Below are 20,778 nucleotides of genomic sequence, written 5' to 3'. Positions count from 1 at the left end.
AGAGGCAGTGCCATGCATATCCCAAAGGATGTGGTACCTCAGCTCTGGACACCAGAAGCTCAATAGAAGTCTTCTTCCTTGCTGACGGGCAAGTGGCTGCTGTGGTTACAAGTATGTGAATTACGCAGCCCTTCTTGTGAACCCCCAGTCTCTAGCACTCTCTGAACAGTTACTCTTGCCATGAATTTTCTATCCTGGAGAGCCAGGAGTAGGCAGCAGTAAGAGCTCAGATCATCTGGTTTTTAAAAGTCCCTCTACTCTGAGAAGGCAGAGCTACATAGAGTGGGTGGCACTGCAGAGAAGCTGCAGATTCCAGTCTACGTTTTGGAAGATGTATGCCCCTTGCCCTTTAAGTTTTGAGGAACCAGTGAAAAGTAACCGCTAACAAAACGAAACTATAATTGCTAGCAATTCACAGCCTATTCCTGCTGCTGAACAAAAGCAGCTAATGGCTTGCTTCCCCTTAGCAGCTATGTACTCTTGGGTAAGTCATAACTTCGTTGAGCCTGTTTCTCTATCTGCAGGGAACATGTGACCTGCTTACATGTTTGGGAACTTAGTGAAATAACATGCCACTGGTCCTGCTCTAAGGCGGCCGTGGCAGGGGAAGGAAAGGCCATGAGCCAGCCTTAGCTCATCTCAACCCTGATCAAGACCTCTCCCCCTTCTAAGAGAAGGCAAGGAAAAGAAGCAAGCAGACATACCAGGTAAACAGGAATGGCCTGTAATTGGAAAAGCAGCTTCCAACAAACTGAAAATGCTCTGGTTCCAGCATCTTGTCCCCAGACATCAGAAGCCAGACACAAAAGGCATGCAAGAGTGACTGTCACACACGTGCAGGCGCAGACAGAGCATCACCGAGCAAAAAGGGGGCAAATACTGCAGAAAGGGCCCCAAAGTGCGGCTTGAGGAACACAAGGGAAGTTATCCCAAGACCCTCGTTTAGCTGCCATGGGAACAGCAAACACTTGAAGCTTTGCTTCGTTCTGTCTCCCAAAGGAAAAAGGTAATAGAGAAGACTCACTAACACTTGTGGCAAACACTATTAGCAAGGATGCAGTCTTTCTCCCGGGCTGCCGGACTCCACCTCCTTCTGCTGAACTCTGAGAAGTGACATATTCTATATACATATATATATATGCATACATACATATACATATATACGTATGCACCCACGGATATATTTAAATGAAGGTGTACACACTGTGCTAAAATACAAACAACAGAAACCCCATGTCATTATATAAAAAGGCTAAATATAACATATAACACAGGCCTAGAGCCAGCTCTTGCTTAGGAGCTGGGAAAGGGGTGGAATCATCTGGAGACTCTGTACACAATTTGTGGTGGGCAGGGAAGGCATCAGTGTAAACAACTCAGACTCACTCCACAATACTGGCCCACAGGAAAGCGTGATGTATCTCATGTACAAAAATAGACTCCCACCTTGCTTTTGTACAAAACCAAGCTCGGCAGGCACCCAGAAAGACCGCAGGTTTGTCTTGATGATGGGGATCACACAAGGCTACTGCTAAACCTCCCAGCCATAGGAACTACCTGCAACCCCTACTCCCTTTCAGGCTCGTGGGCCATTTCCCACCCAATACTCAGAGCTTTGAGGCATGCCCAGATCACCCACCCTCAGATGACTAACTCACAAGGCTTCCTGGCAAGCAAGGTCCTTCTTTCTGAATCTGTCCCTTTCTTACCCCAAGATATATGAAGACTTATTTCTGTAAATGTTTGGCACCTAAGTAACATGATGGTTGTGGAATAATGCCACAATGACACAGGGAGACCCAGTAACAAGACATGCAGGGTGAGGGCAAGGGGTGCTGAGCTGCCCTTAGCATCTCAAAACCAGAACTGTGGCTTCCCATGCATTTATGGGGGTGGGAAAAGGGATGTGCAGAATTAACAACTTCACCGGCTCTTCAGCAGCAAATACATTCAAAATTGAAGGCGTCTTGAGGGCCCCAGTATACCCTAATCATGAATCTGGTCACTCCTTTGGAGGAGCTCAGTGCAGTGACAGCTGGAAAATCTAAGTCCTGATAGAACCTGCCACACCAAGAGTCTTTTTGAAGAAGCTCGGCAAAGTACTTTCTTTTGAGCAGATGTACAGCACATCCATGGGAAGGCCATGTGGAAGAATGCTCTCCAGCCCAGTCAAATGATCCAATCCATTATCTCAGTCCCCTCTGAGTTCTTTCCTGTTGGCCACCCTCACTGTACACAAACAGCCAAGCAGCACCTAGGTCAGTCATCAATGGTGGGCAACCAGAAGGCCTGCAAGGAGAAATAGAAGTCAACTTTTAAAAGCCAAGCCTCTCTCCTCTCTGCTGAAGGTTCTTACCCCTCTCCACAGCATCACACTGCCCAAACCCAATGGGGGAGGGATTGTGGCTGGTGGCCTTCCCCCATGACCAATCCATTCTGGCAACCTATGGAGAAACACCCCCTCCATGCGAAAGTAAGCTGATTCTGTCTCCAACACTGTCTACCTCCCACTCCAGTGCCCAAGTGGTAAGGAAAAACAAGAAAGCTGTCTGGGACGGAGAGGTCTGGGTAACCTGGACTCATTGCTAATCTGCCAGGTGACCTCCAACAGGCCCTCTCCTTCCTGAGCTGTAAAAAAGTGAGAGGGATTGAACTGGATAGCTTTAAGCATTTCCTTCTAACACTGTTTCCTCAGTTGGAGAAAGAGAAAACAAATAAAAAGAGCTAAGGGGGGAGGGGACTGTATTCTGGGAAGGCTAGAAGCAAAATCCCTCATCCTCAAATACCCAGATAGATTTAAGTGATCCAAAACAAACTTGAGACTGAGACACACTTCACTTTGTTCTGCCCACCTTGCCTATGAAGAGACAGAGGCATACAGGAAATTCTAAATAGTGAGTTATGATCAACTGTATGAATTACTGAGAATTCAGCATAAACCAAAGCAAAGGCACACTAAGAGGCTGCAGCCACAAAAGGCTGATTCAAAGTATTTTAAAAGACCAAATAACGGACGCCCGAATGGCTTAGTTGGTTAGTTACGCATCTGCCTTTGGCTCAGGTCATGATCCTGAGGTCCTGAGACTGAGCCCCACATCAGGCCCCCTGCTCAGCAGGGAGTCTGCTTCTCCCTCTCCTTCTGCCCCTCCCCTCACTCGTGTAGATGCTCTTTCTCTCAAATAAGTAAAATCTTAAAAGAAAATAAAAGGCAAAAAAACTACCAGGCATAGACCCGAGTAGTCTGGGTATAAATCCAGGGGCCATAGTAAAAACTGGCCTGATGGGGCGCCTAGATGGCTCAGTAGATTAAGCCTCTGCCTTCAGCTCAGGTCATGATATCAGGGTGGGATCTGGCCTCTCTGCTCAGTGGGGAGCCTGCTTCACCCCCCACCCCGCCTGCCTCTCTGCCTACTTGTGATCTGTCAAATAAATAAAATCTTAAAACAACAACAACAACAAAAAGCCTACGATCTCCCAGCAATACAGAGGTGATCTCAGATCAGGAAAGAAGGGTAAAAGTAAAAGTGAAAGATCAGTCCCTAAGCATCCGACTCGATTTCGCTCAGGTCGTGATCTCAGGGTCCTGGGATCAAGCCCTGAGTGGGCTCCCTGCTCAGCAGGAGTCTGCTTCTCCCTCTCCCTCTGCTACCCACCCCTGAAATAAATCAATCAATTCGGGGGGGGGGGAGTGAAAGACTAGTCGAAGCGGAGATCAGATTTTAGGTGGATCAGAGAAGCCACCAATTGAGGAATAAGAACCTGGAACCTTGTCACATACCTATTCAGAACACAGCTTGCTATGCTCACTAAACCATCCACCACCCTAACTAGAAAGGGCCCCTAAGTGGAAGACATCTCCCATGTTCACATACCATGTTGGAACATGCACTGGCAAAGGTCATGAACTTGGGGTTGAACTGCAAACAGGTAATGGGGCCTGTGTGTTTGCCATCCAACACAGCTACTTTTATACCACTCTCTCCATTCCAGACATGGATCTTGCCATCCTCTGAACCTAAAGGGAATGTAAGGGAAAATACAACAGTCAAGGTGCAATGCAAAGGCAAGTGGGAAAGACACAGACTGACATCTGGAGAAAAGCCAAGCTTCAGGACCTGGCCCCTCATCAGAAATTGAGGGAAGAGAGGCAGTGAAGAAAGGACACTCTGGAAACTGATCTTAACTCTAATTATTTGTTCCTAAGCAAGTCGCTTCCCCTCTAACTTCAATTTTCTCATGTAAAAAGGGGGCTACCAGCATTGAGCCACTGACAACGGAAAGTAGGGTTAAATCAGGAAGTTAGTACTACTAGTAAGATTGTGCCTATAGAGCTTAACTCATGCTGATCCAGGAAAGACCAACATTAATGCCAGTTCCTGGTAAGGAACTGCAAAATGAGGATAAAGACATCACACCTTTGGCGTAACACGCTATACAGAAATCTAAGAACGTCTATCAAAAAAGTAAGAGTGTATCCTAATTAGTTAGAACTAATAAAAATATGCAAATAAATGCACAGTACCAGAGAAATACCCCAAGGGGGGAATAAAGAAAATCTTACCGATCATAATAAACTGGGAGTCTGGAGTAAACGAGGCCTCCAGAGTGACAGCTTTGCTGTTGGCATAACCCTAAAAATAAGAACAGCTCTCTTATCACAGCCCTGTTAACATAAAATAATTGCCTGCAAACACGGAGCTAGCTCATAATCACCTTCCTTTCCATGAAACCCTCTCTTCTTTGTGCATAGTGTCACCAATGCTCCACACAAGGCTGCCATCCTTTACAATTCACCCCCATCTCCAACTCCACATTCAATGAGGCAAGAAAATTATTACGGCTAAGAATTAATCTGGGGACACCTGGGTGGCTTAGTTGGTTAAGGTCTGCCTCCAGCTCGGGTCATGATCTCAGGGTCTAAGTCCCGCACTGGGCTCCTTGCTCAGCAGGAAGTCTGCCTCTCCCTCTCCCCCTGCTTGTGCTCTCTCTCACGTGCACTCTGTCAAGTAAATAAATAAAATCTTTACAAAAAAAAAAAATTATTTTGTATCTGAACGCCAAACTTGGGTCACTATGTGAGAAGTGAGTGTCTCAGAATCCAAGAGAAGTTAAGGTCATGTTCAGAATGAAAATGCAAGCCTGTGCCTCCATCAGTGAGTCCAAGATAACTGCTGGTCTCCATCAACCAGCTGGCATAACTCTCAGCCCAGGAGGTAGAAGCACAGAAACAGCCATGCTCCAAGGCTGTCAGCTCACCCCAAAGGTGTGCATCACCACTCCCTTGAATGCATCGATGAGACGGATGAAGCTGCCATTGGTGGAGATGAGGATGAGTTTACCATCATTGCTGAACTTGAGTCCTGTCCACTCACAAGTCCGATCGTACTGCATCTTAAAAGTCGCAAATGGCCCCTGAAACGATAAAGACAGCAACCCCAGCCCAAGGCCCATCAGTGCTCCTCCTGCCAGAGCCAACTCTCATTCCGTCCCTTTAGATTCCTTTTTGACTAAGAAAAGGAGAACTATTGCTCTGACATTCTCTAATGTCTACCACATACCTCATCCACCATAGAAAGGGCTGTCCTCTTACCCTTCAACACTTCCGTAATACCAAGATAGCTCAAAGACTTAAAAATTTTACCTTATCAAAAGAGCGAAGGTCATAAAGTTTGACCATTTCAGAATTGACACCTGCAGCAAAAATTAACCCTTCTGGATCAAAGGAACAAACAGGTTTGCCTTGTAGATGCATGAGACCCTAAGAAAAAATAAGAAAAAAAGTTAATGAACCCAGGATCCTACCACTATATAATTTACTTCTTCCAATGAAAACTTAAGAAAGGAACACAATAGGCACCTGCCTACTTAGGGAACAGAAAAAGCCCAAAACTAACTAAAATGAGGCTTTTTACAAAAAGGTCTCCATACAACTGGCTTTATCAACCCTAACTGTACAATTCTATAGACACTGAATTCAAATAAAAACAAATCCCTTGAGAATAAAGCTATAGCTCGCGGGTTTCAAGAAAATAGTCTTGAAAGCAAAAAGCCACCGAGCATAATGCAGTATGTGCTGGATTAGGGTATTAGCTTAGTTATGAGCTACCCACCAGGAAGACAGATTTTCTCCAAAGTTTAGAAAGACTCTGGGATCTCAGAATGGAACCAATACTTTCTCCCTTGGGAGGAAGAGCTGACGACATTGCCTACCATAGAGAACACTCAAAGTGTAACTGTGAGTACCATTACCTGGCAGTTAGGAGACCGGAGATCCCAGAGTCGAATGGTCTTATCAAGAGACCCAGAAATGAAAGTGTCATCCACAGGTGACATGGACAAGGCCACCACCCTGCAATGCATCAAGACAAATAAGAGTTGAAGCAAAACATCTGCAAAAATTGGATGTGAGCTCTAAACCACAGGTACTTGTCTACCTACATACACCTGTTCTCCCAAAACTGCCATTTTAAGAAACATATGTACACAAGCAATCTGGAATAACCAAAGGCAACTAATATAATGAAAAGCCCTATGAATGAAACTAACAGCAAAGAAAAGAGAAACTTAAAACTACAGCATAAAAATGTTAAGAGTCCAATGTAAATCGAACCACAAGGAGATACTACTTTATAAGAGAAATAGTAAGTGCTGCTGAGGATATGGAGAAATCAGAACCCTCATGCACTGCTGACTAGAATGTAAAATGGTGCAGCTGCTTTTTAGGTTTTACAATTCATCAAAAAGTTAAAGATAGATAAGTACTATATGGCCTCGAAATTGCACTTCTAGGTATATACCCAAGAAATAGGAAAATGTATGTCTGTACAAAAATGTACACGTATGTCTACAGCAGCATTATTTGCATTGGTCAAAAAGTGGAAACAATCCAAATGCCCATCAACTAATGAATGGAGAAGCAAAATGTGGTATATCCATACAATGAAATATTATTTGCTAATAATAAAAAGAAATGAAGCACTGATTCATGCTACAACATGTATGCATCTTGGAAACATGGTTAAGTGAAAGAACTGGACATAAAATATGGCCACACACTGTCTCACTTCATTTACCCAAAATGTCCAGAATAAGCAAAGCTACAGAAAGTAGATTAGTGGTCGCTGGGGACTTGTAGGAGGGGGAATAGGGAGTGACTGCTAAGGGGTTTCTATTTGGGAGTGATGAAAATGTTCTGGATTCGTGGTGACGGTTGCCCAACTCTGTGAATATACTGAAAACCTAAACTGTGTGGATTTATGGTACTAAACTATATATCAATCAACAAAACAAAACAAACAAAAAACCCTCATGATTCCTTAACTAGAGTTTTGCAGACTACACCAACAGTCTCAAACCTGAGTACCATCAGCATCACCGGAGGGTGGACTGAAATGCAGATTACTGGGATCTGCTCCCAGACCCTCTAATCCAGCAGGTCTGTGGTAAGGATGGAGAACTTGCACTTCAAATAAGCTCCTAGGTGACGGTGAGACTGTTGGTTTGGGCACCACACTTACTAAGCCACAGGCCTATGCTAATGGCAATTGTATTTCTGATACCGGTCCCCCTTATGGGTACAGCATTAAGAATGGTTCACAAAAAGACACTTCTTCCAAAGGCTCACCCCTAGCTCTCCTGTCCCCTCTGCTTATGTTCTCACTCTGCCACGCTCTGAAGACACCTGCCACCTCCCAAGTACTTGGGCCTGGCACTCGAGGAAGGACAGCATGTGACTCTACTTCACCTGCCTCTCAGAGCATACCACAGACCCAACTGAGGAGATCTATGACCTGTACAGTACCTATGATTCTACAGTCAGTACCACCTATAGAGAAAAGCCCTTGTGAAAACAAACATTTGGATAACTCTTCCTTCTGGATTATGGAAGAGTAGTTTCACATGTGGGTTTGGCTATAAAAACACTTCATAGATACATAAGCTGGTGCCATAGATGAAGATTATAAAGGAAACATTGTGCTATTTCATTTTGACAAAAGTTTGAAGTAAAAAAGATAACCAAACTGCACGGCTCATTTGTGAACGGATTTTTTTTTAAAATCCGTAAACAGATAGAGAAAGTTCAAGTTCTGGATGACATGAAAGGGGTTCAGGAAATTCTGGTTCCACTGGAAAGAATTACAATTTAAGCCATGAATAGAAAATGAGAAAATGTGCTCTTTTTAAAGTTTTTACCTAAAGAAAAATTTCTTGCAATATAACTCAACTAATATTCATACTAGTTCCTCAATCTAAACATTTAAAGATACTGTAAACCAAAATATCCTGGGAATGCTGAGGTGGTAATAAAGCAGAGTGAGCAGAATGCATATGGACATGTAATTTTAATGCCATGGTACTCAGGTCAAAAGCTCAGAGGAAGTCTTCTTGGCACAAGGTTCTATGCTGAGAAGTAAAGGGAATGCAACGAGGAGCAAAATCTCAACTCTAAGAAAGCTTAACTGTCTAGTCCAGAAAACTCCAAGAAAGGGACAGAGAAAGCTTTCTGGAAGAAGCAGCACATGTAGTGGACAGAATTTCAATGGGAGATGCCTTTACAAAAAAGGTGCCAAACAGGAAAGATGAGGCCAACATTCAGGAAGCAGCACGGAGTTCACCTCAACTCAAGTGTTAGGAGATAATGCTGAGAAAATGCGTCAGAGCTTGAGGGAGGTGAGCCTGACTACAGAGGGGAGGAAAAGACAGATGTGGAGAACCATTAAAGCTTCCAGACACCAACTGTGAAGTGGTCAGAGCTGTAATACAGGATGCTAAAGCACGATGATGAGGGACAGGAAGATTAATTAGGATTTGCCAATAATTCACTTAACAGGGCATGAGCCAGGAGCAGAAGGAAAGGAGAGAATACAGAGCCAAGTGACACATGAGGTTAAACCTAGGCAGAATCAACAGGATTAACAGCTCACTAGATGTGAAAGCAGGGGAAAGAAAGCAAACAGATAACAGGCTTTGAGTCAGGATAATTAGAAGGGACAGTAATCAAGAAATATGAGGCAAACAGAGAGGAGCTGGCCCAAGGCATGTAATGAGGAGGGATGGCATCCTGTACCTGTCAGGTGGGGGCATGAAAGAAATGCCTACGTGGATGTATATAAAACCTGGAGGTGGAAATTGAATCTGGAAGTCAGGATAAACATGAGCTAAAAATACTGATTTGGGAAGCCATCTGAGTAGGGTGAATGAAATGAGTGATGGAGATACCGGGAAAAATGTCAAAAGAGGAAGAAAAGCAAAGGTAGAACCTTGTTTAAAGTCAAAAGGAGAAAAGAGAGGCCAAGAATCAAGAGTAGAACCAAGATGGGAAAAGTAAGCTGCCAAAGGGAAAAAAAAGTTACCAAGAAGTTGAGCACCAAAAAAAGCCAAAATAACAAAAAACAAACCAAACCCCAAGGCAGCAGATTTTAACTGGAGGCAGCAGGGAAAGGAAAATAAAATGGCTTGGAAAAAGCACCATAAATGACTCTGGGAATGAGTGATTTAAACAGTGAATGAGTGTGAGGAGGTGGAGATGGGAGTACGCAGATTATTCTTTCATGTTTGACAGCTAAAAGGAGTGGGAGAGAGGTTCAAGAAATAGATTCAAAATAAGGAAGACCAAGTTAAGTTTGTAGGCAGAAAGAAAAGGTCTAGTTAAGACGGAAGCAAGCAGAAAGAGGAGGATGGTTCTGTCAAGGCAGAAAGGCTATTTTTTTTAAGGAAAAGGTTCCAAGAAAGAAACAGAAGGGGTAGAAGTTGAAAAGAACGCATTTGGGATGGCCTTGATTTCCTCAAAACAAAAGAGGCACAAAGTCATCTAACAATCAGAACATCAGGGCGCCTGGGTGGCTCAGTGGGTTAAGCCGCTGCCTTCGGCTCAGGTCATGATCTCAGGGTCCTGGGATCGAGTCCCGCATCGGGCTCTCTGCTCAGCGGGGAGCCTGCTTCCCTCTCTCTCTCTCTGCCTGCCTCTCCATCTACTTGCAATTTCTCTCTGTCAAATAAATAAATAAATAAATCTTAAAAAAAAAAAAAAAAAAAAAAAAAGAATATCAGGAGGAGGGATAATTCGAAAGAATTTTAAACAACTGCAATCAACTTATAATTACCGACAGTACATTTGTGAACATTAATTTGACTACAAACAAGTCAAAACATCTACTTGTCCCAAGCCATTCTTTGTTTAGAACTGTAACTATTGTGCCACCTTTCATCTTCAGCAACACAGGTCTGCCCTGCCCAATCAGAAGTGCAGCCGGAAACAAGGTACTCTTGGTCCACCTCCTGTCAGGGTTCTGTGCCACTCCAACTTGTACTAGGTTAATGTGTATGTGCAAACAAGGGACAAGGAAATACCCTCAGTGATTAAGTATCATCCAAAGGAAAATGTTCAACTTTCAACCCAAACTTGAAAAAACTGAAGGAAAAAGACACTGGGGGAACTGGGGTAGGAGAAAGAAACAAAATGCATTACAAAGTAGAAGAAGGAAACAAGCTTTTGGACTTCCAAAGTATTTCTGCATCCTCATTAAGATCTTCACATAAATGGAACACATTTATGTAAAGTAGGGGCCTGCTAAAATGGGGCCACCAATACTGGAAGAGGCCTCGTACATGTAAATGGTCCTTTCATTAAGGGACCATTTGCTTGTAGTTCCTAAATGATAAACATAATTTGTACTACCTATGTTTCCACTGAGTATCTTTAATCCACCTTTTTTCCTAATTAAGTTCCAACCCTGCTTCCACAACCTCAGCTAATCAGGTGTTGACTGTTTAAGGGAGGGTTAAGAAGAGAAGACTAAGAAGGATGCTAAACAGCAGTGAGGAACTAGCTTCAGTTCACTAATCTCTCTACTTTCTTAGTCTCTGGATAACTTCAGGCATAAAAGAACTATCTATTTCTGTAACACTTGGTTCTTACCTTTTGCTATGTCCAGGAAAGTATCTGATGTATTTGTTGTCATGCAAGGACAGGTAACGAATAGTATCTGTAAGAAGACAAATAAGGCATGATGATATCCTATTATTTTTAAAGGAATTACTTTGTATTTTCATCTTAAAAACAAGGTCAAAGAATTCATTGTTTTCCCTAACTTAAGCAAGGTGTGAATAAATAAGGTTAAGTAATTTCTCTCCAAAGTTAAAGAATGGGCACGACAGAGTTCACATAATTCAAAAGCAGAGTTCTCAAGTTGATGTCATTTAGAACAATGTTTAAAATCATTGTTAACCACCATCATTGGCTTCTGCACAGTTAACAGTGCAACCTCTCCTGTGAAAATACCCTGCCCACACCACCCCACCCAAAACACAATAGTTTCAGTGCCCACAGAATGGCAAGCCTTGCGACGCCTGGGTGGCTCAGTGGGTTAAGCCTCTGCCTTCAGCTCGGGTCGTGGTCTCGGGGTCCTCGGATCAAGCCCCATGTCAGGCTGTCTGCTCGGCAGGGAGCCTATTTCTCCCTCTCTCTCTGCCTGCCTCTTTGTCTACTTGTGATTGCTGTCAAGTAAATAAATGAAATCTTAAAAATAAATAAATAAATAAATAAAAAACAATGGCAAGCCTTAAAGAAAAACATTTAGCTGCTGAGAAGCAGGCTCAAAGAATTAAACAGCCAGGCTAAACTGAGGATTAGACAGACTGGACTCTGGCATAACACTTCTGTCCAGGGTTCTCCAATAGTGGTCATCCAACCATGACCTAAATGTTAACTGGATATACAATTACATGAAAACGAATCAAATGGAGGGGCGCCTGGGTGGTTCAGTTGGTTGGGCATCTGCCTTCGGCTCAGGTTGTGATCCCGGAATCCCAGGATCGAGTCCCACACTGAGCTCCCTGCTCAGTGGGGAGTCTGCTTCTCCCTCTGCCCCTCATCCCCCTCTTGTGCTCCCTCTCTCACTCTAAAAAATAAAATCTTAAAAAAAAAAAAAAGTCATTAGGGGGCGCCTGGGTGGCTCAGTGGGTTAAAGCCTCTGCCTTCATCGGGCTCTCTGCTCAGCAGGGAACCTGCTTCCTCCTCTCTCTGTCTCTCTGCCAACTTGTGATCCCTGTCTGCCAAATAAATAAATAAAATCTTTTAAAAAAAATCATTTAAAAAAAACAAAATGAATGGAAAGAGAAGTAATGTCCTACTACTTTTTAAATTAACCAACTATCCACTGGTCCTTTGTGCATCAAAAGAGTCTATTAATAATAATAATAATAATAATAATAATAATACCAAAATATAATAATAACCAAAAGGACAAATGAGGAAATTTGGGTTAAAGAGATTTAAAAATCAAACTCATGAATATACCAAACAAGTCAGAGCGGTGAGATTTTGTCAGTATCAAAGAAAGGAATAATCACAGAGGCTTGTACTTGGGGAGAAAAAGACAAACACTCTTAAAAACCAAGGGATTCTATCTGAAAAAGTAAACAAAAAAAGATGGTGGCAGCAAGGGAATGAAGTGCCATAAAAAACAGAACTGGATAAAGTGCTATGTCCCCCAGAAGACTAGGAATAAGAAGCAATTGTTGAGAAGGAGGCAATAAGAAATGGTGCCAAAGCACAAAAAGTACATTCTAGAGGCAAACAGAACACAGAAACAAAGAGGCTGAAAGCACCAAGTCATTACAGTGGTTCACAGGGGTACTTTCTAATAACAGGGCATCCGACTGGGGAGAGGGGAAATCGCACCCTTTGTATGTTCCAAAACGGAATTCTAATATAGTTTTCTTTGAAAATCTTCAAAGTTCTAGAATGACAACTACAAAATCTTCCTGGTTGTTCTACTTCTATTAACGACCCACCTGCCCTAAGGAGAAAAGACTTCCTCCCCATTACCTGTTCTCCCAGAGATGAGCAGGGCGTCGCCATCCTCTCCGCCCCACTCAGTAGCTGGTGCGCTGTTCCTGGCAAGGCAGTGGCCTGTACAGTTATCTCCTGTACCGGGTGGTATCATAGACCCTCAAACTGTACAAACTACTACCTCAGCCTGGAATCAGGCAAAAGGAAACGGAGCGTTGGAGGAACTCTTCGGGATGCACTCGAGACAGGAAAGGCAATGTCCTCACAGCAGAGGCTTGGCAGCAAAGCTGCAAGTGCTACACATTTGCCTCATTTTGCACCATATTTGGAGAATCCTCTCATTTATTCACCCAGAAAAATACCCCAACAGAAGAAGTGTACCAGTCATTCAGATGATCACATAGATATGTTTCCTCAGGATCCTAATGATTTATATTCTTGTCCAAAAGCATCAACTGCACTGCTTACTTAGAAAACCACTTCTGAAATAGAGGCATGAAAAGTAGAAATGATATACTTACTAAAAATCATGTACAGGCAGAAAAGTCTCATTAAAAAAAGAAAAAAAGAAAAAAAAAAAAGACTTCTGCCCATCTGCCCTGAGATAGGCATAGCCAAAATAGCAGTCTAAGCCAACTTTGTTGGATGACATTAGACAAATGTAACTGCAGGGGCACTTGGGTGGCTCAGTCAGTTAAGCATCCAACTCCTGATTTCAGCTCAGGTCATAATCTCAGGGTCCTGAGATCGAGCCCCAAGTTGGGTCCACACTGGGTTCCGTGCTGGGCTCTGTGCTGAGTGTGGAGCCTGCTTAAGAGTCTCTCTCTCCCTCCCTTCACCCCTATCATGCTCTCTAAAAAATAAATAAATTTCTAAAAATAACTCTCCACTCTTCAAAGATACTAATTTTATTTAAAAATTAAAAGGAGAGGGCACGCCTGATTGGCTCAGTCAGTAGAGCATACAACTCTTGATCTCGGGGTCATGGGTTCTAGCCCCACATCAGGTGTGGCCATGGTTACTTAAAAGTAAAATCTTTAAAAATAAATAAAAGTGAAAAGGGACAAAATTCGTATCTAAAAAAGTCCCTGGAATCAAAGATAATAAAGGTCAGTACACTGTCCTTTATGACACAGACCATAAAAGGTAGGCGTACAACAGAAAACTCTTCTGAGGTCCCTAAATTACCATAGTTCAAGCATTTGTGGTTATTTACCACTTGCTGTATGTCAAGTATTCTTTCCTTGTATTTATTCTAAAAGTATTCTTTCAAGTTTAAAGAAGTACAAACTATAAAAATAATTCATTGTTTTATATACCCACTCTCCATTCTAATCTGGAGACCTTTCATAGTTCATTTCAAGTTCTTCAAAAGTACTAATGGATTACTTCCAGCATCCCTTGAGTTGTAACAATGTTGGCACTGCTAACATCACAGATAAATATTTAAATTAAAGTAACTCTAACCAAAGCAGAAGTAGTCACAAAGATTCCAAGAACTATTTAACAAAAGAAACCATGACCATAACTTCCTAAAAGGAAGGCTTGCTTACCGTCTATTTTGTTAGAGCTGTACACGACTGTGTTTGCTGCATGGGTATATCTGATGAGGTCCACGCCGTATTTCTTACTGTACAGAGTTCTCTTTGGTCTGACGAGGAAATGGAGAAAGAAAAACCATCAAAATCCTCCATCCCCAAAATCTGGGATCATCATATAGAAAGAAGCACTTAATGACGTGGCAAGGATGAGGATTCTTGGGAAACTCTAACACTGGAAAGAAAGAGAATTTCTTCCAAAAGGGAGGAAATAAATGGAGTCAATCAAGTGTAACAGATTTTCATCTCTGAACACCAAATGCTGAAGTTATGAAGTGTAAGTAAATCTGAGGGCTCAAATGAGTCTTTACTACAATGTTCAGAAGTTAAGTTTGAGAAAAAATACATCTCTTTGGGAAGAAAGGCATATAAAACACGTCACACCTTGTAACAAAGAGGGATATGGGAATATGTCATACCAAAGGGACCAGAACTTTTCTTAAGCCATTCATTTAGAAATAAGGTATTTTTTCAAGAAGAAATGATTTATCAAAACTGAAACCAGACACAAAACTGCTTGTCTTTCCTAATATAACTGCTGTTGCAGAAGCTATCCATCCTTCCTATCTTGCAAGTCCGAAATACTTACTGAGCCTTATAGAAGGAAGGCAAGGCTAACTCTCCCTAGGAAAAAACTAGTCAGTGATTCTTTTCTTTTTTTTTAAAGCAAAACACGTATTTCCAAGCTAAAGGTTAACAATGCATTTCAAGATCTTCGGTGTTTCCCTCTATAGAACCTTGAGGATCAAAGATCAAGCTAAAACAGGTCTCAGCAAAATCTGACCAAAAATTTCACCATGTTCTACATTTAGGTGTAAGAGAATTTTATAAATCCTGTACCAATGTTTACCAAGAGTTCCAATTTTGAAAAAGAAAGAAGTTCACCCTCTCAATGGAACCTAGATGCTAAACAATCAGATTACTTGGCAACTTTAAGAAGTCAAATATTTGCCCTTTCAATTTTTGTTAATGTCAGGAGGTCAAGAATTTCAATACATAAACCCTATTTCCAAACAAGACTTTTCATTCAACATGCATTGAATTTTCTACTTTCTCACCTTTAACTGAAAGCTCAGCTAAAAAGATCAGCCCAAAGGCTACCCTGCTGAGTCCCTCATCCTGAGTTCTGCTGGGGGTTACTGTGTGGTAAATAGTGAGTGAGCACATGCATGCACAGGCACGTGTTCTTGCTCTTAAGAATCATTGACTCTGGGTGCCTGGGTGGCTCAGTTGGTTGAGTGACTACCTTCAGCTCAGGTCATGATCCTGGAGTCCCGGGATTGAGTCTCGATCTCGCATCGGGCTCCCGGCTCTGCAGGGAGTCTGCTTCTCTCTCTGACCTTCTCCTCGCTCATACTCACTGTCTCTCTCTCTCTCTCTCAAATAAATAATTAAAAAAAAAAAAAAAAAAAAAAGAATCATTGACTCTGTTTCAACAAGTAGAAAAAGAAAAGAAGCTTACTTATCCCAGTAAATCAGTCTGTCTAAAACAGTGAAGATACATCATGAAGAGCCAACATTAAAGGGTGTGGTTTAATGGAAATTTCAGTTCCACTTATATATGGTCTATTTGTCTCAAATTTATCAAGAACACTAACATAAGATTTGTTCTTTTTTTTTTTTTTTAAGATTTTTTTATCAGAGAGAGAGGGAGAGAAAGCGAGCACAGGCAGACAGAATGGCAGGCAGAGGCAGAGGCAGAGGAAGAAGCAGGCTCCCCGACGAGCAAGGAGCCCGATGTGGGACTTGATCCCAGGACGCTGGGATCATGACCTGAGCTGAAGGCAGCTGCTTAACCAACTGAGCCACCCAGGCGTCCCAAGATTTGTTCTTTATGACAGAAATTTTTACCTCATATCACCTCCTAGTTTGAAAGCAAAGGCCTAATTTTTATATTCATTTCACAGGATCTTTAAGAAGCCCATGCACTACATTTTTCCATGAATATTCTGTAAGTTTCTTTCTTTTTTTTTTTTTAAGATTTTATTTATTTATTTGACAGGCAGAGATCACAAGCAAACAGAGAGGCAGGCAGAGAGAGAGGGATAAGCAGGCTCCGGCAGAGCAGATCCCTAGAGACCCCAGGCCCAAGATCATGACCCGAGCTGAAGGCAAAAGCTCAACCCACTGAGCCACAAACTATGATTCTTGTGATCAGGTATGAGTAAATTATAATAATGCCTTCTCTATGAATAATTTTCATCATCTAGCAGATAGTATCTTTCTTATTCTTTCAAGTTGGAAAATCACTTGGTGGATGTTAACATGGACAAAATGAACAAAAAACTGGAAAATATTAAGCATAAGGAACCCCGCGTTAGCCATTTTCAAGCTCCCAAATTCTAATATTAGTACCATCTAGTAGAGATAACTATGCCTTCCAAAAAAACACGATTCTTCTACCAATGTTCATTGACTAGACTTAGACATTGACTTAGACTAGCGTATTTTTCCTTCACATTACCACTTAGGATTGTGGACTCTTAAAGGTGAAAGAGGTCACCTAAAGTGATATGACCACTGTTAAATACCTGATGACAAGGCCAAATTAGAGCCCAGGTCTCCTAACTACGAGGCCACTCTCTTAACACAGATCACAGTGTCACAATTCACAGATAAGAGAAAACTTAGAAGAGTGTACCCTATACTGTTATATCAACGCTAAATTTTCTTTTTATTTTTTTGACTTTATTATTATTATTTTTAAAGATTTTACTTATTTATTTGAGAGAGAGAACATGAGAGGGAAGAGGTCAGAGGGAGAAGCAGACTCCCCGCTGAGCAAGGAGCCCCATGTGGGACTTGATCCCAGGACTCCAGGATCATGACCTGAGCCAAAGGCAGTTGCTTAACCAACTGAGCCATCCAGGTGCCCCTATCAACACTAAATCTTCTAATTTGGATAGCTGTGCTCTGGTTATGTAAAAATTGTTAGGAAACCCATGTTGAAGCATTCAGAGATAAGGAGCTTGACACATCCAATTTATTCCCTAATGATTCAGAAAAATATGCTTACCTCAATACTTACATACAGAGTGATAAAGCAAAAGAGGTAAAATGTAACTGATTACTGGATGATATGGGAGATACCTGAAATAATGTTCTAACTTTTCTGCAAGTCTGTAATTATGTAAAACTGATACATGAGTGAATAAACCACATTATGTCATGAAATTAACATTTTACTTTTAACAAGACATGACGTCTAAGTCATTGCTCCCAACAAGTAGAAATTATGCCACACATGGAGACAAACTGCTAAGGAATGCTGTCACATGTCATAACCTTCATGTCCTTTGAATGAGAATATACATCTCTCCTCAGGTTACAGGAAGAAGTTCTATCCTGTGCACAAACACTGAACATTATAAAGCCTGCCAGCTTCAAATTACTTCTAGCTCCAGGACCCAGGAACCCTGATGCCCACTCCAACTCTATGTTACTCTCTCTTCCAATCTGATTCAAATGGCCAGACCTGGACAGAAATCCACCTACTGAATGAATAATGGTCCAGCTAACAATTCTCTCCTCCCCCAAGACCACCACTACAGGCCACTCTTCCGCATACTGCAGGCAGAGTCAGAGCCAGTTACGTAATACTTTTTCATAGGCCCTGCGGGAAAAACTTGGGGAGAAGATAGAGCTTAGACCAAAACAGCATTACTTTAGATAACCAAATTCACAAATGAAGAGACAAGTTCCAAAATAAAGTTTATAGAAGACATCGCTTTTAAAACAACAGGCAGGCACCTGGGTGGCTCAGTGGTTAAGCCTCTGCCTTCGGCTCAGGTCATGATCTCCAGGTCCTGGGATCAGGAGACCCACTTCAGGCCCAGGGCTCTCTGCTCAGCAGGGAGCCCACTTCCCCCGCTTTCTCTACCTACCTCTCTGCTTACTTGTGATCTCTGTCATGTAAATAAATAAATAAAATCGTTCAAAGAATCAATAGCCAAAAGGAACAGCTGGAGAAAATAGAGAAAACTCCTGGGAATTCAAAAAATATTACCTGCAGCCAGGTAACAAACTGAAATCTGACAAAACCAGTAGCCACCAAATTCAACGAAAACATCCATAAGCCTACTCAGGGAAAAGTGGCTGAGGAAAATCAAATCTAGCCTAAACCAGTTTTTCCTCCAAAGGTGCTCACAGTTTAGCAAGGAGAGTGCCGGTCTACAAAGGATGAGAGGCAAAGCTGACAGAAGCCCAGATTAAAGGGCAAAATGTGCATTTAAGACTTTACAGATATGCAAGACAGTGGGTCTCCAGAGGACTTGGGGCAACACAGAATTTAGAATTTTCGGGATCAGACCCTGAATTCTGGCAATTCCAAGCGGACCATAAAGTGTAATTAAAAAAAAAAAAAAGTGTAAGAGGAAACACGAAATTGTTAGAGGATGCTTTCTTTGTTTTCATAGCAGGTTCCCATTTAGGTCGAGATGGGACAGTCAAGTTGGTTTTTTTCTGGCAAAAAGGAAAAGTTTCTGATGCTGTTCAGAAGTTAACTACAAATGCGGACAGCGGATCTCAAGGAGTAAGAGAATGATTTGGAACAGAAAGGAAGACAGGGCGCCCAAAGAGGCACAACAAATAAATCCTGACAGCTAAGAACTGCAACCCACGCGGCCTTCCGGCAGAAGGCCTCGGGAAGCTGAGGGGCAGGAGATGGGCGGAGTGCCAGGGCTGAATCGAGGTCACTGAGGAGGGCAGAGAGAGCGAGCTGTGACGCTGTTGACTGAGGTAGGAGAGCAGCCTTTGCGGTTCCGCGCGGGGGCCAGAGCTGACGGGCACCTCTGACAGTCGGAGGAGCGGAAAAGCTACCTGCTGGGGCCGAAGTGGGCAGACCGGGCGTTTAAAGGTCAAGGTCAAGGTGGGATTTGGCAAACGACGCAGAAGCGGTTTTCCAGGAGGCCTTAGGCATACAAAATAGTAACGTTGTTACTATCACTCTCGTTATTTTTTGAAAAGAAAATTAAACGTCTCCTGGGCGGCTTAGAAGTGGAAGAGGCCCTGGCCCTGGCAACGGCGAGCGCAACACAGGCCGGGGGAGGGCGGCGGGGCCGGGGCGGGGGCGGGCGGCGGGGGCGAGCGCTGGGCCACGGGAGGGAAGGAGGGTGGGACCGACCGACGTCGTACTCGGGCCCAGGGCCACCGCCGCACTCACTTGCCCTCCTGGCAGTCATAGAGCACGATGGAATCGTCGTCGCTGCTCGAGATGACCGTCTCGCCGTTAGGGCTGAAGTCGAAGCAGTTAATCTTGTCCGAGTTCTCGCGGAACACCTTGGCGACGCGGAAACTCCGCAGCACGCTGTCGGTCAGCTTCATGGCGGCGGCTGCTGGAAGCGGCGGCGGCGGCGCAGGGCTGGGGCGGGGCCCGGCGGCGAGCGGGCGGGCAGGCGGGCTGGCTGCCGAGGGGCCGACCCGGGCGGGGCGGGTGCCGCGCCGGCGGCGAGGGCAAAGGCGGCCGACAGCCGGGCCACCTCCTCCCTTCTTCCTCCTGCACGTGCGACGCTCTTCTGCCCGGACTGCGAGGGCTCGCGGACCGTTCCTCCTCACAGTCACCTCAGGGCCAACCGGCGCCGCGCCGGCTCATTGTGTCCGCCATCTTGGGACGACAGGCAGAAGCCGAGGGCGAGGAGCCTCACCGCGGCGCACGCCGGGAAAAGGGGCGGGATGAAACGGCGGTGCGAGGCGGGGCGGCGGGGCGATGACGTCAGCGCGGCCGCCCAGGAGTGAAGTGGCGGGGTGGCCCGAGGCGGCGATTCCCTGGCCAGCAGTGGGACACGGAGGGCGGGCGTGTCCACAGGCTTTCTGGGTGGGCCCGAAGGCCCCTGGTGTCGGGGAGCCATGGGCCTTTGTGCGGGATCGCAGCACCCCTGAGAGGCTCCCCGCCTACCGCAGGCCTCGGGGAGCAGGTATTGCGGGGGTCAGCTGCGCCACTGGAGGCCTGTTCCGGGGGTGAGTCAGTGTACCGATCGCTGCTGGGCTTTGGTCGTGCACGGCAGCGCCAGCATAGTTTGTTTCAGAGTGGGGTGGGGTTTTTTTTGTATGTTTTTTTTTTGTTTTTGTTTTTGTTTTAGGTAGACTACACAAATTTTAATAAGTGGGGTTTTGGGTTTTTTCCCATTTGGATATATACCCTTGTGACTACTACCCAGAAGTTTTCTTTAAATCGTCCTGAAAAACTTTTTAATTGATTCGTAACATGAAGTGCATAAAGTGAACTAACTTTAAGTGTACAGCTCGACACATTTTTATAAACAGTTTAAGTTTTAAGACGTATTTATAGCCTCAAAACTCATAGCACCGTTTACAAAGAAACTTTAAGTTTTACTTTTTAAGGATTTTTATTTATTTATTTGACAGAGATACAGTGTGATAAGGAGCACG

The 20,778-nt window shown here is 43.6% G+C and overlaps 1 protein-coding gene across 1 annotated transcript; it reads right to left on the bottom strand.

Moving 5' to 3' along the window:
- Positions 1-1,118: 1,118 nt before the first annotated feature.
- Positions 1,119-19,842, bottom strand: WDR82 (WD repeat domain 82). Its single transcript, XM_045079289.1, has 9 exons — positions 19,553-19,842; positions 14,347-14,444; positions 10,919-10,985; positions 6,250-6,349; positions 5,642-5,758; positions 5,257-5,412; positions 4,562-4,631; positions 3,873-4,015; positions 1,119-2,289 (listed from the first exon to the last, which is right to left on the bottom strand). The coding sequence occupies exons 1-9, from the start codon at positions 19,711-19,713 to the stop codon at positions 2,260-2,262; spliced, it is 942 nt and encodes a 313-aa protein (XP_044935224.1). The 5' UTR covers positions 19,714-19,842; the 3' UTR covers positions 1,119-2,259.
- Between the last annotated feature and the right edge of the window lie 936 nt (positions 19,843-20,778).

The sequence above is a fragment of the Mustela putorius genome, unplaced genomic scaffold, assembly GCF_011764305.1.
Source record: "Mustela putorius furo isolate JIRA1106 unplaced genomic scaffold, ASM1176430v1.1 tig00000095_pilon_pilon_pilon, whole genome shotgun sequence".
In the NCBI taxonomy this organism is placed as follows: domain Eukaryota; kingdom Metazoa; phylum Chordata; class Mammalia; order Carnivora; family Mustelidae; genus Mustela; species Mustela putorius.
The sequence above is the reverse complement of the archived record's forward strand: the minus strand, read 5'-3'. Positions and strand labels throughout refer to the sequence as shown.